Genomic DNA, 17,105 nt, shown 5'->3' with positions numbered 1-17,105 from the left:
AGATTAGCATCTATTGTGGTAAGGATGCATAAGTATGCTTGATCTTCATATGTGAGAGATTATGTTAATGCAAGAGCATGTCTTCCTTTTTATCTTTCTGTTTTGCAGTTCTTTACCCACATGTGTGCTTTTTTCCAATGTTTCACATATCAAGAGTGCTGCACGGAATTGCTGTGCTGTGCCACTTCCTCCATTCTGGCACAATGGTATCCTAATGCCAGCCAACTGATGGTGTACTCCAGGAGCCATGACAGATTTTTGGCAGTTGCCTTTGTATCTGTCTGCCTTAAGTATGCCTTAAACATGTTTTCTTTTAGGTACTACACCTTAGACAACAGTGATGCATCCACAGAGAGTACCATGTTTATGAAAATATAATTTGTTCTCAATTAATTCGAATGTTTGATTTTACATGATCATAAATGGGAGTTGCACATACTGAGAGGTTTCAGTCCTGAGGAAGGCTGCAAACTCCTTAGGGAACCATAGTTTCGACCGAAACATGTCAACTTAAGGGACTTGGCAGCTGTGATAACATATACAGTTCCATAGATTCCGTTTTTTAAATTTTGCAGTGGATTATCCCAGAATGAATGGTAGATGATGGGTTTTACTGTAAGTGCATTTTTAACCTTACACACAGACTCTGACATCATCAAGAGGTGAGCTCTTCACTACCACACAAAGTGCACTTGAAGACATCCGATGAGACCACCTGATGGCTAAATAACTGTCAGGCAGGTGAGATGACCCGATGATGAACATGACACCTTGGTTGGTGTGTGAGGGAATCTTACAATTTTAGAAAGAATTCCATCCATGGACTCTAATGTTAGTAGGTTCTTCCAAATTGGAAATTACCTGAGAATCTTAACTCACATAACAAGTAAAAAACAATTCATTACTTTGTTTGCGAAGTTTTTATGCTGGGTATTCCCACACTCTCCTGCCCCTCTTGTTTTTTTCAGATTGTAACTTAGACTAAGTCTATGAAAGGCTCAGATAGTCCAATTACTGCCTAAATAACCCTTTAATTTCTTAATTAAGATGCGTAACTGTTTAGTGGCCTATATGGGGAATGGACTAATTAGGCTAGTTAGTGGATATTTATTGGTTGTCAAAGACTTGGAGAATGCGGGAAATGTTTGGAGTATTGCCAGTATACCTATTAATGTTTCACAACGTTGACAGGTACACTGGCAATACTCCAAACAGAAGTTTTATTGGATGAGTATTATTATGCTATTGCACTGTTTGTTTTGTGACTTGTGCTGTATTTTGGTGATTGTGGCTGTTTTATTTATGTTATGGAATTGTGTCAAGCATGGTTTGTTATTATCTGTTGATGATGATACTTTATTACATTTTGTTGATATTTTATTTGTTGTGATATTGTTTATTCGATTTGAAGATTTGTGGATTTTGAAGAACTTGACTTAGATGAAAAAAGTTAAATCATCTTTTGAGGGTTGTTGAGAGGGAACGCTATATTTCCTTTGTTTTCCTACCAGGCAGTTCATTCTTGCACTCTGGCGTTTTCCTTTTTGGGGTGCAGGCTAGGGGACTGCTTTCAGACATGGGTGGGCTGTGTGACCCAATCATGAAGGAACCCATAGTGCCATTCTAGTAGCAGCTTTTTGCAGTGTGGAATTGCTTTGAACAATTTTGCCAGGCTGATTTTTGTTTCCAGTCCAGCCCTGAAAAACACTTCCATGACAAAATCACATTACAAATATGGCTATTTCATCTGTTACATTCATTTTTTGTTATGTCAAGGCTCTGTGTTGTGCCCCAAAACGCTAGGCTGCAGTCTATTTGTTTAGGTTCTTTTGAAGCATCACAATACTTCTTTAATTTGCCATTCTTTAACCACTTTTTCAAAATGTTCATTTGAAACTAAAACAATTATTTCCTGGCTGTCTGGTTAATTTTTAGTTGTTCAAAAATAATGATAGCCTGCACTCCTTTTTATCTCTATGTAATCAAAACTTAATTTCTTATATTCACATTTATAATTGGTGCAATCCCATATCTTGACCAGCCCTAGTCAAGTGGAGTATACAAATCCAAAACAACAGAAACTGTAAAATGGGATGCACTGTTCACTAGCCCCTAAGGTGCTCTATCTATTGGTACAATAATTCAGAACATATTCAAAAATATTCATACGTATCTCAAAAAGACTGTAACATTTATCTGTGTGTAGACACTAGACAGAGATCAAAAAACAATCATTCAAAACATAAGACATTTTGCATTATATCTTTGTCTTTTATTCTTCTCAATTCGCGATGTCCATAAATTAGGAACAGTTCTTGCGTGACAGTATTTGCAATTTCCCTGGCAACACCCAATGCATTTCGGTATCAACCTTCGTCAGGGGAATAACTGTAAATAACAAATATAATCTATGACTAATAAATCATTCATTTACAAAACAATTGATATGCAACGAAACAAGAGATAAACCGACCAGTTACATCATGCTGGGGACGAAGTGTTTGTCATGCTCACAAAACATCATTGCAAAAAAAAAACTACACATGTGCATAGTGAGTCCACTAAACTATGTGTGCACCTTAACTCCCAATAATTATATCATGCTTAAACCATGACGGCTCTCCCTACCTTGCCTTTATGCAAATAATGTCTGAAACACTCGTGTCTCAAACACCTTCAAGTCACTCTGTGTAAAAAGAGCCAAAAGTTTCAATTAAAACAAACCACTATTAAAATAAATCATATCCATCTCGAACAGCTATCTACTTCAATCTCTTACCTCACAAGCCGTGTTCAAACCCTCCTGAGTAATCACCGTATCACTATAATAATAATAATAATCCACATTTGTAAAGCGCACAATCACCCGTAAGGGTCTCTAGGCGCTGGGGGCCGTCGGGAAGATTAAGCAAGCTATTGCCCAGAGTCACATGGTGCTGGGCTAACCTGCCGCCGGAGCCGGGGATCGAACCCTGATCCCCAGATTCCAGCGTCAGTCGCCCTGGCCGCGGCGCCACACCTCTCCTCACCAAACCCTGTTTGCGCGCTTGTTCGAAACACGGAAACGTGTGCACGCCTCCTGTTAAGTCCCCCTACTATTTCACTAGCAACTAAATGAAAACAAACAACGGACTAAATGTTCTAAATCGTACTGCTCCAAGATGGCCCCCTCCATATCACTGTGGTTACTATTAGGATATAAACAATGTTAGAATTTGAACACCCAGTTAGAAAGAAATACGAAGACCAAACCGGAATTAAATAATGCAACAAAATTAAAAAATAATGATCAATGAAGAATAAAATAATGCACTACCCCTTTCGCCTACTTATAATAATGATACCCATGTAAATATGATTACAGCGAAAGTGCGATAATCAAAGATCCAACATGAATATATCTACCAATGAGGGTATAACCAACACTAAGTGTGCGCCTAGGCTAATATGTGTTCATTTAAATATTTTGTGAGCTTGAAAAACCGCATGTGTAAATATATCAATACAGTACCTATACAAAACAATACATTTTATGCTTGATACAAAAACGACAGATTTATAAGAAACATGACATCTCAATCTTATCATTGAGCCCATAGGGTGTAAGTGTTCTCAGTGCCCGTATCCAATAAGTTTCTCTCTGTGACAATAGACGGGTAACATCAACATGTCTTGATTCCAACACTCTCTCTAATACTGTGAATTTCAGCTGAGGTATAGTGTGACCGTGTTCTTTCCAATGTGCTGCTAAACAGGAATTCATGTTAGCAGTTCTTATCATACTTTTATGTTCTGTCATGCGAACCTTTACTTTTCTTGTTGTCCGCCCAACATATACAAGCCCACATGGGCATTTGATTGCATACACCAACATCTCGGAGTTACAATCGGAGGTGTGTTTCAACGTTATTTCTTTGCCTGTATGTGGATGTGTAAACTTGTTCCCTATTAAAACGTTCCCACAATGGCCACAATTTTGACACTTCATCATCCCCTTCTGTCCCAAATTAATTAAAACCTGTTTGCCTTGTTTAAATATCTCTTTCAGATTCTTAGATCTGGAATGTGCGAACAAAGGTTTGTCAGTGAATATTTGTGTAAAGTCAGGCTCTTGTTCTATCAATTCCCACCGTTTCAAAATAAAAAAATTTATGGCAGTTGCTGCGGTAGAGAATTTCAATACACATACTTCTCTTTTTGCTGATGCTTTGGGTACTTTCTCAAGCAATTTCGACCTTTGCATAGTACAAGCCTTCTCTTTAGCATTGTTTAATACAGTATTAGGGTAACCCCTTTGCACATAATCTTGACACATGTTCTCAATAACCTGCAGTCCTTCACATTCATCAGAACAAATTCTTCTAGCTCTAATAAACTGTGACAGTGGCAAATGTTTTTTCAAAGATTGCGGATGAAAACTATCAAAGTGCAAGGCATTATTCCTATCAGTTGGTTTTTGGGCAAGTATGTGTATTGAAATTCTCTACCGCAGCAACTGCCATAAAAAAATGTATTTTGAAATGGTGGGAATTGATAGAACAAGAGCCTGACTTTACACAAATATTCACTGACAAACCTTTGTTCGCACATTCCAGATCTAAGAATCTGAAAGAGATATTTAAACAAGGCAAACAGGTTGTAATTAATTTGGGACAGAAGGGGATGATGAAGTGTCAAAATTGTGGCCATTGTGGGACGTTTTAATAGGGAACAAGTTTACACATCCACATACAGGCAAAGAAATAACGTTGAAACACACCTCCGATTGTAACTCCGAGATGTTGGTGTATGCAATCAAATGCCCATGTGGGCTTGTATATGTTGGGCGGACAACAAGGAAAGTAAAGGTTCGCATGACAGAACATAAAAGTATGATAAGAACTGCTAACATGAAATCCTGTTTAGCAGCACATTGGAAAGAACACGGTCACACTATACCTCAGCTGAAATTCACAGTATTAGAGAGAGTGTTGGAATCAAGACATGTTGATGTTACCCGTCTATTGTCACAGAGAGAAACTTATTGGATACGGGCACTGAGAACACTTACACCCTATGGGCTCAATGATAAGATTGAGATGTCATGTTTCTTATAAATCTGTCGTTTTTGTATCAAGCATAAAATGTATTGTTTTGTATAGGTACTGTATTGATATATTTACACATGCGGTTTTTCAAGCTCACAAAATATTTAAATGAACACATATTAGCCTAGGCGCACACTTAGTGTTGGTTATACCCTCATTGGTAGATATATTCATGTTGGATCTTTGATTATCGCACTTTCGCTGTAATCATATTTACATGGGTATCATTATTATAAGAAGGTGAAAGGGGTAGTGCATTATTTTATTCTTTATTGATTATTATTTTTTAATTTCGTTGCATTATTTAATTCCGGTTTGGTCTTCGTATTTCTTTCTAACTGGGTGTTCAAATTCTAAAATTGTTTATATCCTAATACTAACCACAGTGATATGGAGGGGGCCATCTTGGAGCAGTACGATTTAGAACATTTAGTCCGTTGTTTGTTTTCATTTGTGTGCTAGTGAAATAGTAGGGGGACTTAACAGGAGGCGTGCACACGTTTCCGTGTTTCGAACAAGCGCGCAAACAGGGTTTGGTGAGGAGAACGCCGTGAGGAGAAAAGATTGGAATTTTGGCTTTTGTACGACGGTATGTTTATAGAGTGCGATGCACACGGAGTAGTACAAATATTTTTGCGCATAGACAATCACAACATGGGTAGTTTACTTGGTTTTTTTTGGTTTTGGTTTTTAATAGTGGTTCATCAGTACACGCATTACATAGAGATACAGTGATTACTCAGGAGGGTTTGAACACGGCTTGTGAGGCAAGAGATTGAAGTAGATAGCTGTTCGAGATGGATATGATTTATTTTAATAGTGGTTTGTTTTAATTGAAACTTTTGGCTCTTTTTACACAGAGTGACTTGAAGGTGTTTGAGACACGAGTGTTTCAGACATTATTTGTATAAAGGCAAGGTAGGGAGAGCCGTCATGGTTTAAGCATGATATAATTATTGGGAGTTAAGGTGCACACATAGTTTAGTGGACTCACTATGCACATGTGTAGTTTTTTATTTTGCAATGATGTTTTGTGAGCATGACAAACACTTCGTCACCAGCATGATGTAACTGGTCGGTTTATCTCTTGTTTCGTTGCATATCAATTGTTTTGTAAATGAATGATTTATTAGTCATAGATTATATTTGTTATTTACAGTTATTCCCCTGACGAAGGTTGATACCGAAATGCATTGGGTGTTGCCAGGGAAATTGCAAATACTGTCACGCAAGAACTGTTCCTAATTTATGGACATCGCGAATTGAGAAGAATAAAAGACAAAGATATAATGCAAATTGTCTTATGTTTTGAATGATTATTTTTTGATATCTGTCTAGTGTCTACACAGAGATAAATGTTACAGTCTTTTTGAGATACGTATGAATATTTTTGAATATGTTCTGAATTATTGTACCAATAGATAGAGCACCTTAGGGGCTAGTGAACAGTGCATCCCATTTTACAGTTTCTAATTTGTATCTGTGCCATAGAGCAGAAAGGGGCAGTATATAAAACAGCATCATCATGGAATCTGAACAATATAAATATTATTTCCTTGCAAAACAAAGGTTTTCATATTTATGTCTTTTTCTCTAGTTTGATAAGAAAGCAAAAGATAGATAATGCTGCTGGGAGTAGAAATAAGCATTCGTCTCGCTGTTCAGCATGGCTAAAAGTTAGTGGGGTAAAGGAGAGAGGCGTGGAGTGTTGTAAAGTGGAGTAGAATGGAGTGTTGTGGAGTGATGTGGAGAGGCGTAGAGTAGTGTAGAGTTGAGTGGCGTGGAGAAGAGTGAAGTGGAGTGGCATAGAGTGGAGTGGAGTAGAGTGGCATAGTGTGTCGTAGAACACAGTGGAGTAAAGTGGCATGGAGTTGCATTGAGGGAGTTGCTTAGAATGTCAGAGTGGAGTACTGCTGTAGTGTGGCATAGAGTGGAGTAGAGTGTTGTAAAGTGGAATAGACTGGAGTAGAGTTGAATAGCGTAGAGCGCCATGGAGTGGAGTATTGTACAGTGTAGTGTCATAGAGTGTCCTAGAGTGAAAAGGCGTAAAGTACAGAGATGCAGAGTAGATTGGCACAGAAAGCATTGGTTTTCAGTAGAGTGGCGCAGTGTGCAGTGGTGCAGAGTAGAGTGGTGCAGAGTAGAGTTCAGTGGCATAGAGTGCAATGGCATAGAGTAGATTGTTTCAGAGTAGAGTGAAGTGGTGTAGAGTAGTGCAGGATAGAGTGTAGGGTGTAGAGTAGAGAGCAGTGGTGTTGTGTGGATTAGAGTGCGTGGTGTAGAGTGCTGTGGCATATGTTATGTTATGTTAAGGGGGTGCTTCTATAGCGCACGGCTACTCCGAAGAGTGTCCCGGAGCTGTAAGAGCCTCAGCAAGTCCAAAAGAAAGACAGACGGATGAGTGACAGAAGCATAGCTCCGCATGCGGTGTTATTGCAGAAAGAGGAAGGTCTTCAGGTCTTTTCTGAAGGCCAGAAGATTAGGGCTGGATCTCAGAGAGAAAGGGAGATCATTCCATAGCTGCGGGGCGAGAAATTTAAAGGAGCGCCCACCACAGCGGGCACGGCGGATCATGGGAGTAACTGCTTTGGCTTGAGAGGAAGAGCGCAAGGATCTGGCAGGAGAGTAGAAGCAGACCCATTTCTCAAGATAGCGGGCACCCGTACCATGCAAAGCTTTAAATGCAATGGTTAGGGCCTTAAAGATGATACGCTTCTTCATGGGGAGCCAGTGGAGAGTCTTGAGAAGCTCACTGGCCCTTGCTCTCCTGGGGAGGCCAAAAATGGTACGAGCCGCAGAGTTCTGTACCACCCGAAGACGCGATAGGAGGTAGTCAGGCAGACCAAGATAGAGAACATTAGAATAATCCAGCCTGGAGCCAATCAGGGCCTGAACGGTGATCTTCCTGTGTTCCAGGGACAGAAACGGTAGGAACTTCCTCAGCATCTTTAAAGTGGCAAAGCATTTGCCAACTAATCCCGACACTTGGGCCCCAAAGGAGAGACGGTTGTCAAGCTGAATACCCAGGTTTTTTGCAGCCCCTGAGTCGCCAGTAGGAGGAAACATGGCTGCCGGCCACCAATCATTCCATTTGGGGTCGGCGGGGCAGCCGAAGAAAAGAACCTCGGATTTATCGGAGTTGCACTTGAGACTGTGCCGAATAAACCAGTCAAACACAGCCCCAAGGCAACCCCGGATGGAAGCCCCGTCGAAGTCCTGTCCCTTGTCACAAGTGAACAGGAGTTGAGTGTCGTCAGCGTACGACACAATCTGAGCCCCAAAGTTCTCCGCAAGTGCCGCCAGAGGGGTCATGTAGATGTTAAAGAGTGAGGGGCTCAGAATTGAGCCCTGAGGCACTCCGACCTCCAGAGGCGGCATCGCGGCAGAAAAACGGTGGAGCCCAGATCGTTTGCTGAAGGCCAGTGAGGAAAGACCTGAACCATCTGAACACCGTCCCCCTTAGACCTATCCCCCAGAGTCTAAATAGGAGGCGGTCATGGGGGACGGTGTCGAAGGCCGCCGATAGGTCAAGCATCACCAGCATGGCTTTTCCTCCCCTGTCCAGGATCTCTCTGATCACCTCAGTGACCTCGAGCAAAGCTGTTTCTGTGCTCAGATTTGAGCGGAAGCCAGACTGGGATCTATGCAGGATGTCATGAGACTCCAAAAAGTGGGACAGGGTGGAGTGGACATGTTTTTCAGCCACTTTCGCCACAGCTGGCAAGAGGGAGATGGGTCTATAATTAAGATGAAGATCCGGGTTCAAATTAGCTTTCTTCAGAAGGGGCAAAATGAGGGCCTGCTTCCAAGCTAGGTGGACTACCCCAGTGCTAAATGAGAGATTAAGGATAGGATTAATAAGATGATTAAGGATAGGGGCCATAAGTGCAAGAAATTTAGCAGGGCACGGATCTAGAGGGGAACCAGATTTTAATTTGGAAAGCAGGTCCAGGGAAGACTGAAGGGATAATGTAGGGAAGTTCCAGAGGGAGGGAGTGGTCGGTATCTGTGAAGGGTCAGGGAAAGTAAGAGAGGAAGAGGGATCCTGAGTAGAGGTTCCGAAAGAGACCTGGATAGTTCTAATTTTAGTAGTGAAAAAATTTGCCAATTCAATGATCCAGGGCTCAGAATGAGTGAGTTTGGGAGTGGCCCAGGGAGGGGAGGTGAAGTCTTTAACTATTTTAAAGATTTCTTTACAAGAGTTGGAAGCAGCATCAATTTTGCTGGCCAGGTATGATTTTTTACAAGCTGCGATATCATAGTGATAGTCCCTGATCAATGCCCTGTAGGTTTCTTTAGCACTGGCGTCATAAAATTTGTGCCAGGTCCATTCGGCTTGTTTGCATTGTCGGCGTTTGACGGCCAGTGCCGGCGAGAACCAAGGGGCAGAAGACCTCACAGAGCGAGGTTTAGGCTGAACAGGGGGAGCAAGGATGGCCAGTTGCTGCGTCAACCAGTCCTGAAGAAGATCAAGATCGGAAAGTGATCCTGTTAGTGGGCAGGGGTGAGTCTCGAGGGCCTTGGACAGTATGGTTGGAGAGATATTCTCAAAAGCCCTAGACGGAAGCGCATCACGCCAGTGTCCATTAGCAGCTTTCTTAATAATACGGGGAGCTCAAAGTCTGCTAAAAAGTGGTCTGACCACAATACAGGGGCGAGGGAGATGAGGACGATAGGGACAGTGGAAAAAATTTGATCGAGAATGTGTCCTTTGCAGTGAGTGGGTAGGTAGAGGTACGGCAACAACTGAAGGGTAGAAGTGATATCATTAAATTTAATGCTGTCTGGGTCGTCCGCCTTATCCATATGGATATTAAAGTCGCCCAACAACAGACAGTGGTCAGCTCTAAGGCACAATATGGAGATCAGTGCGTGAAGTTCTTCAAGGAAGGTGCCAATGGGGCCAGGTGGTCTGTAGATGAGCAGTCCAATACAAGATTGGTGAGAGGAGAGAGAGAGGGAGAAGGCAAGAACTTTGCAGCCTGTGATGTTGTCCACTGGAATAATGAAACATGCAATGGTCCTGTCAACGACCAGAGCGACACCACCCCCCTTCCCCTTGACTCTATCTTTCCTGTGAATCACATGGCTCGGGGGAATGGCGCTGGCAATGTCTGGGCCCGCGCCCTCTCCCAACCAGGTTTCAGTCAAGAATTGACACTGGGGACTAGAGTCTGTCAGAAGGTTGTAGATATCGACCGCATGCTTACTTAAAGATCTAGTATTAAGCAACATGCACCTAGTGCTAGAGGAGGGAGGGGTCGGAGAGGCGATGCAGCGATCACCAGGTTGCCAGCCACAGGCTGGACATTTATTGATCGACCTGGGCGGTTTAGGAAAGACCGCAGTGCAAGAGCCATTAGTCTGTCTCAGAGCAAGTAGCTCATCCCTAGTAAAAGAAATCATCCTAAGGAGAGCCCCAACGAAAGTGGCCCGCGCCCGGGCGCCTCCGGGACGCTGACGGGCGCAGACGGGCTTTCCTTCGGCGCTCCTTAGGCGCCTCCACAGCGCGCGTCCGCTGCGCGTAGAGGAGGGTACTTAGTTTTATGGCGTCGCTGGCCGTCCGGTGCGAAGCTGCACCACTAGACTGCCACCCGTGCCACTGCCTACCCCCAAGATGGCCGCCACCAAATGCGCGTCAGCAGGTCCCCGGGAATCCCTAAGCACCTCTCTGTGCCGTTAGGAAGACTGGGAAGGCTGCAGGCAGGGTAGCGCGGCGCGAAAGGGATGAAGGTAAGGAGGAAATAATTACCAGTGTAAAGAGCTCTAAGGTCACCCGGCTTCCGCCTCAGGTGCCTGAAAGTGCGAGGTGCGAAGGAGAAAGCAGTAGTACACAGAAGCTAGTAGTCAGCTTAAGAGCTATGCATAAATGGCATCACAATAATAAGTAGGAACAGTTAAAAACACGTGCAACAATATTAGTTAAGAACCGCTAGTTTTCAGCGCTAGTCAAGTCACTCGCATCCGGCTTCCGCCTCAGGTGAAATGAGCAAGCAAGGGTCTGCATAGATTGCAGCAACATTATGTGCAGTGGTGCAGAATAGATTAGAGTGGAGTGATGCAGAGTCTAGTGGTGTAGAGTGCAGTAGAGTGCCATAGAGTTGAGTGGTGCAGAGTAGTGTGGTGCATAGATGTCTGGTGCATAGAGCACTGCCCTCCAGTACATTGGTGCAGAGTAGAATAGAGTGGTGTAGAGTGAAGTGTTGTAGAGTACAATGGTGTAGAGTACAGTTGTGCAGAGTAGAATGGTGTTGAGTTCAGTGGCAGAGAATGCAGAGTGCAGTGGTAGTGGTGCAGAGTAGAATAGAATGGTGCAGCTTGCAGTGGCATAGGATGCATTCGTTTTGAGTGTTGCAGGGTAGAGCAGAGTGGTGCTGGGTAGAGTGCAGTAGTATACAATAGTGGCGTAAAATGCAGTTGCATAGAGTGGTGTACTGTGCAGTCTCAGAGTAGATTGTTTCAGAGTACGTGACGTAGAGGTTAGAGGTGCAGGATCGAGTGCAGTGGCATAGAGCGCAGTGTTGCAGAGCAGAGTGACATAGATTGGATTTGGGTAGAGTGGAGTGGTGCAGAGTAGAGTGGACTGGGCTGGACTGGTATATAGTGCAGTGGCGAGGAGCGAGTGCAGTGGTGCAGAGTAGAGTAGAGAGGTATAGAATGAAGTGGCGTAGGGTGTCGCACCAGACACCAGCAATGCTAATGCCTGCCCTTGTGGTAGGCTGTTGTTGTTTCGGTGGACATGTTCACCTATTCTATTGCTGACAACACACACATCCACCAAATAGTATAAAAACTATGGTTTGACATGGGCAGGATGTTTAAGGGTGTAGTGTAAATAATGTAGTTGTTTCCAGGCTCCTGTTTGTTGTTTTTTGGAAAGCAGGAATCTGTGCTGTCTGGGTTTTTATGGCATAGTGCTACTGCATTTGTGGCACATACTGCAGGCCTGTTCTAAGGGTTATATTCCAGCCTTGTAAACTGGAGCACGGGAGGGGCACGAACAGGTTCCATGGGGAGAGTAATCTGCATTCCTCTTGCTTTCCTATAAATTCTCTCACTATGAAGTCACTGAAAGAAAAGAAATCCCCAAGCTCCCGTGAAAGAAGGAGCCTAACATTAGACCTTTGTGTTTAAATGCACAGAAAATGTGACAAGATAAGAACAAGATTTAAAGGGCTATTTACAGAAAGTGAGATCTTGGAAGGATATATTAAACAGGTTTGGGCAAGGGAAAGGACAAACCCAAGCTGGACAGCCCAAATCAAATACAGCAAGCAAATAGAAAGCAAGGAAATGTGAGTTACAAACCAAAAAGCCAATGGTAAGCAATAGTTAGAATGCAATCCCAGGGAAGCTTTCTGAATGTCCCAAAGATGTCTTCAGAAAGCCAGACACCTGCACTGCCTGGTAGCCTTCGGCCTAAAAACTGGCCTGGGGGTTGGTCTACATTAAAGAACTGGTGACCTATCCTCCTACCACATTTCCTTCCTCCCTCACCCCAGAAGTGATGATCATAGCAAGACCTTAACCTTGGCATGATTCCGGTGGAGGCTTCTGACAGGCCGCCCTATTTTGTAGGATATGTGTATAATGCTCTTACCATCTTGATGATCTCAGGGTACACGGGCTCTATGAGGATCCCTCGGTTGGTTGCGATGCATTCCACCAGCTCGTTGAGCGCCGCCCTTTTGATTTCCTTTCCCTTCAGGTCAGCCACACAGTCCAGGAAGTCGAAGAGTACGCAGCACTGCTGCAGCTTCTTGCAGAGCAGATCGTGCAGCTCTGACACAGGCACATCTATAGAGGCAGGAAAGAGAGAGAACACCTGTTGAATAGTTCTGCAAATTAGACACAAGGGCATTGGACTTAGCAGTGGATGAAGACAGAAGGCCCACGAGGTCTAGACAGTGGATCTGTAAAGGCTTTGCTCTCTCTTCCCACTCAAGGAATACACGTACATGTGGAGACACATAGAGTGCCATTTATTACAAGGTAATTGGAAATTATGTACATAAATCAATAATTCAAACCTAATGTTAACATTGAAACTTCTCTAAACATGCATTATTCAAGATGCTAGACAAAACCACCTGGTAACACGGATAAGAACAACTGCTTCCTAATAATTGTGCTCAAATTGCTGCACCTCTCTAAGCACCTGTTTGAAGGCTTTTCTGGGCAACTGTCCAAGAGACACCATCTCTCTTCCACCCCCTCCCCCCCAATCTTATGGATCATAAGGGTCGCTGTCAAAGAGTCATGGGCGAGATAACCCTAGCCCCGAAGGAGTCAAAGCACCATGGTCCGCACTTGGGGAAAAATATGCCAGTTATTCCTCTTCAAATAACCATAAATCGGTAGGTTCAAAACCAAGAATGGGAAATAGAGTTCCCAAATTAATAAAGAGCGGGGAGCCCAACGTTCTAAAAAACGGCTGTGTGGTTGAAATACAGGCTTTTTGAGAACAACACTCACATGCAGCAATAGTTATGGTGGGGGAAGAAAAATAGAGCCCCAGGAGCACTTGAAATAAATCTGGCACTTAAACCACGCTTCCCATTACCTTTAAACAAATCAGTGAAGACACTGGGCCATCATCATACATAACATTAAATTGAATCAATATATTTACATCTTCATTAATAAACAACTGACACCACTGCTGAGCTCTGATTGTGCTTGATTTCTCTTTTGAGTGGGTGGTGCAGTGTTTTAGGCTTGACTTGCTACCTTTGAAACTACCAATCTGCCGGCTTTCACAACGCTTTGGCCACAAGTACCATGTCTGGCCACGACCACCCCAAGCAGAACTTCTCGTTTCCCCTGGTGCCATTTAGCATCCCAAGACTCATGTGTCTGGGCGACCTTCCATATGGTTGTGCTTGTGACCTTGACCTTGTTTTTTTGGTGAGATCTGACCGCCATTGTTAGTGCTACGCTGCTAAGGGGTATTTGCCACTTAGTGGCTCCCCCTTTTAGTCTTTAGCCTCCTTTCTTTTGGCTCCTTGTTATGAGCACCCTGCCAATTCCAGAGCCTTTGATAGGTGAACCTTGTGTTGTGCATACTAGGCTTGCATTCTCAAATGAATTAGCCTTTGCCTTATGAAGTCCCATCCTATAATTTCCACTTGTGGCTACTGAAGTTGAGGGTTTGCCTCCAGGGGCGGCTCCTCCATGTGGGCGGAGGAGTGTCGCCTCACTGCTTAATCGTAGTGCGAGAAGCAGTAACATAAAATAAATACCATTCTATGTTACTGTTTCTTGCACTTCGAGAAAGCAGAAGGGTTTGGTTGGGGGCAAGCGGGTGGGCAGTCCTGCTACAGGGAAGGAGAGGTGTGGCTAGCCCAATGTTGTGGGCCCTGTCTGTTTAGTCGGCCCTCTGGGACTACCAAACCAGTCATGCGCACTATGCCATTTTCTCCATGTAGGCTGCATGCAGCCTACATGGAGAAAATGGCCTCCCCATAGGTGCCTGGCTGGGCACCATCCCCACCAATCACAACACTGCCATTGCAGCATTGTGATTGGCTTAAGAGAGGGGAGAGATACTGCCTGCTTCCTAGGAGGAGCAGAGAAGCTGCGATGACGCTGGACCAGATCGGGACGGCTAAGGTAAGTTATTTTTTAAAAATTATAATTAAAATGAAACCTCCCTCCCTGCGCGACCGCCCCGACCCGCAAGTCATGCCAGCTGCAACTGTTCGCCTCTTAAGTTCACATACGGCCAAAGGCACAACTAAAACCAAACTTTGGAGGAGGGGGGGGGGGTAACAGGGGAGGTTAACAACTCAACCAAAGAAGGAGAGGCTAACTCTTCAAATTATAGGATGGCGTTATCCTTAGGGTCAATACAGAAAAATAGAGTCATAAATTGTGCATTTTATACGTGTTGGTCAAACCCAATATGATTACAACAAAGATGGTTTAATGGATTTGATAATGTTTATAGGCTACTGACAGAGACCTGTAAAAAGGGTAATGAGTGATTTGACAACTAAAACTTAGTTTCTACTGATTTCCGTATAAAACACTAGAACCAGTTTTTTGAAAGCCTGTTCAAGACCATGACACTTCAGAACGATGCTCCAAAAAATGCCTTCAATGAAATGACAATTACGTTATGAAATATTTTTAATTTCATTTTCAGAAATATGCTCCTGCTTGACTACTGACCAAAAGGTTGTTTTCAGTGTGCTCACCGGGATGCTTCAAAATATGCTTGTTTGAGGCCATACACATGTACTTGTCACAGAATACTGAAATTATTGATATTTGGATGTGTGACTGGCAAATCTTGAGTTTGGTTTGTAATCCTTCTGAGATTCAATACCCGAGTGTCAATCAGTTGGCAATATAACTGCCTGTTAAATACTGTGCCAGGAATATTCTCTAATCAAAATCAAAATAAAATAGATGTTAGCGCCCCGCGTTGGACGATTCTCATATGAGATGACTGAGCCACAGACATGCAAGAAGTCACCAGGTCCCAAGAAGTGGTACAAAAAAATTTAGTTGGCTTGAAATAACTTTGCACTGATAGCAGGAAATGAGTTAGGGTTTCCTCTTCTTGCCAATGCCTGGACCACCAAGGTGTAGGGTGTTGGAAAAGGAAGGGCAGATCACCAGGAGCATATTTGTGTCATCTGTTAAATGGTGGCCCAGGTGCCCATTAGTGAGCCCGTCAGGACTTCATTAAAAGGAAGTCGTGTTTCTTTGAAAGGCTGTCCAGGCTGCAGGACTTTTGTCAGGACGTTAGCCTTGACTTCGACAGACAGAAGTCGATGATCAAAAACTTCAGGAGCTCTCCTTATTTCCACAGGAAACGAAACAGAATTCTCTCTGGGAGAACGAGGGGGAAAGTTCAACGCAGTACCTGTAGAGTTGTCTAATCCACGGCTATGTTCGAGGCACATAACCAAATTTTCTTCAACCTAATAGTAAAATGCTTCATCCCCGTCATCAGCATCATCATGGTGACTGTGCTGAGAATCAGAAGCAAAAGGAATGTGGAGTGTTCTCTCTGAGTCAGAGTGAGGTTGAGGTTGAACTGGTTGTGCCCAAGGTTGTGGAAAGTGTGATTTTGTCGATATTGTGTCAGATTAACTTTCGAGTCTAAAAAAACAATGGGTTATTCCTCAAAATGCGAGGGACCAGTGATGATCATGGCCCAGGGTTGAATTTAGGTTGGGGACGGTCCTGGAGTTGGAGGAAACTCGGTGGCAGATAAACGGCCAGCATGAAGGATAGATCTGCTGCCAGTAAACCAACGGGAATGTTCCTGCGATCCTTGGGGCCCGAAAATGCCTCAGAGGGAGTCTTAAGGGTGGCAACGATGTGCATCAAGGCCCTGTGAACACTGTCAGGAGAAACTGCAGAATGTGGTAATTGATGCACTTCAACTTGTTACGCTGTAGTCGATGGAGCTGCGACTTTGGGTTTAATTGGTATAAAATGTACCGACCGAGAGGCACCTTGAAGTTCACGTGACGGGAGTGGCGGTAAGAGCCAGATGTACACTTCGGCTTCTTATGTTTCTTTTTCAATTAGTAATTATCTGACAACTTAGAGGGGGAGAGGACCTGTTGTGGAAATGGCCTTGAGAACAGGAACAAGGGCACATCCTTGACTATTATCAACCCTTACACTCCTGCCAATGGTGTTCAGTTACATAGAGCTTAGCCTTGTATCCCGGATAACTTTGGGATTCATTTTGGCACAGTCCTTGCAAGCCTTGGAGTCATGCAAGGACCCTAGGCATCAGAGACATACCTGATGAGTACCTGTCACAGACATCTGCTTGTGACAGTCCTTGCAAAATGTAAACATTGTAGACTGCAGAGTGAACATGGTCCCTTGCACACTATAGAAAAAATTTAGTATAAATACCTGCCAAAATGGCAACAAAAAGTTGAGGGAAAGAGCTATGGGTCCACGTTCAAAGGCGCAGAAAGAAAGCAACTCACATCAGTGTGTGAGGGTGGTGCCTATACCTGGCTTCAGGACGAAGCTGACGTGGAG

General features: G+C 43.6%; 1 protein-coding gene across 1 annotated transcript in view; it reads right to left on the bottom strand.

The window, feature by feature from the left end:
- PPP2R5B (protein phosphatase 2 regulatory subunit B'beta) overlaps window positions 1–17,105 on the bottom strand; it is a 417,105-nt gene that overhangs the window by 129,244 nt on the left and 270,756 nt on the right. The window contains exon 2 of the mRNA XM_078660771.1: window positions 12,688–12,884. Within this exon, the coding sequence (XP_078516897.1) occupies window positions 12,688–12,884 (197 nt within the window). The remainder of the gene's footprint in view (window positions 1–12,687; window positions 12,885–17,105) is intronic.

The sequence above is a fragment of the Lissotriton helveticus genome, chromosome 9 (assembly GCF_964261635.1).
Source record: "Lissotriton helveticus chromosome 9, aLisHel1.1, whole genome shotgun sequence".
Taxonomy (NCBI): Eukaryota; Metazoa; Chordata; class Amphibia; order Caudata; family Salamandridae; genus Lissotriton; species Lissotriton helveticus.
This window is presented reverse-complemented; position numbering and strand designations above follow the sequence as displayed.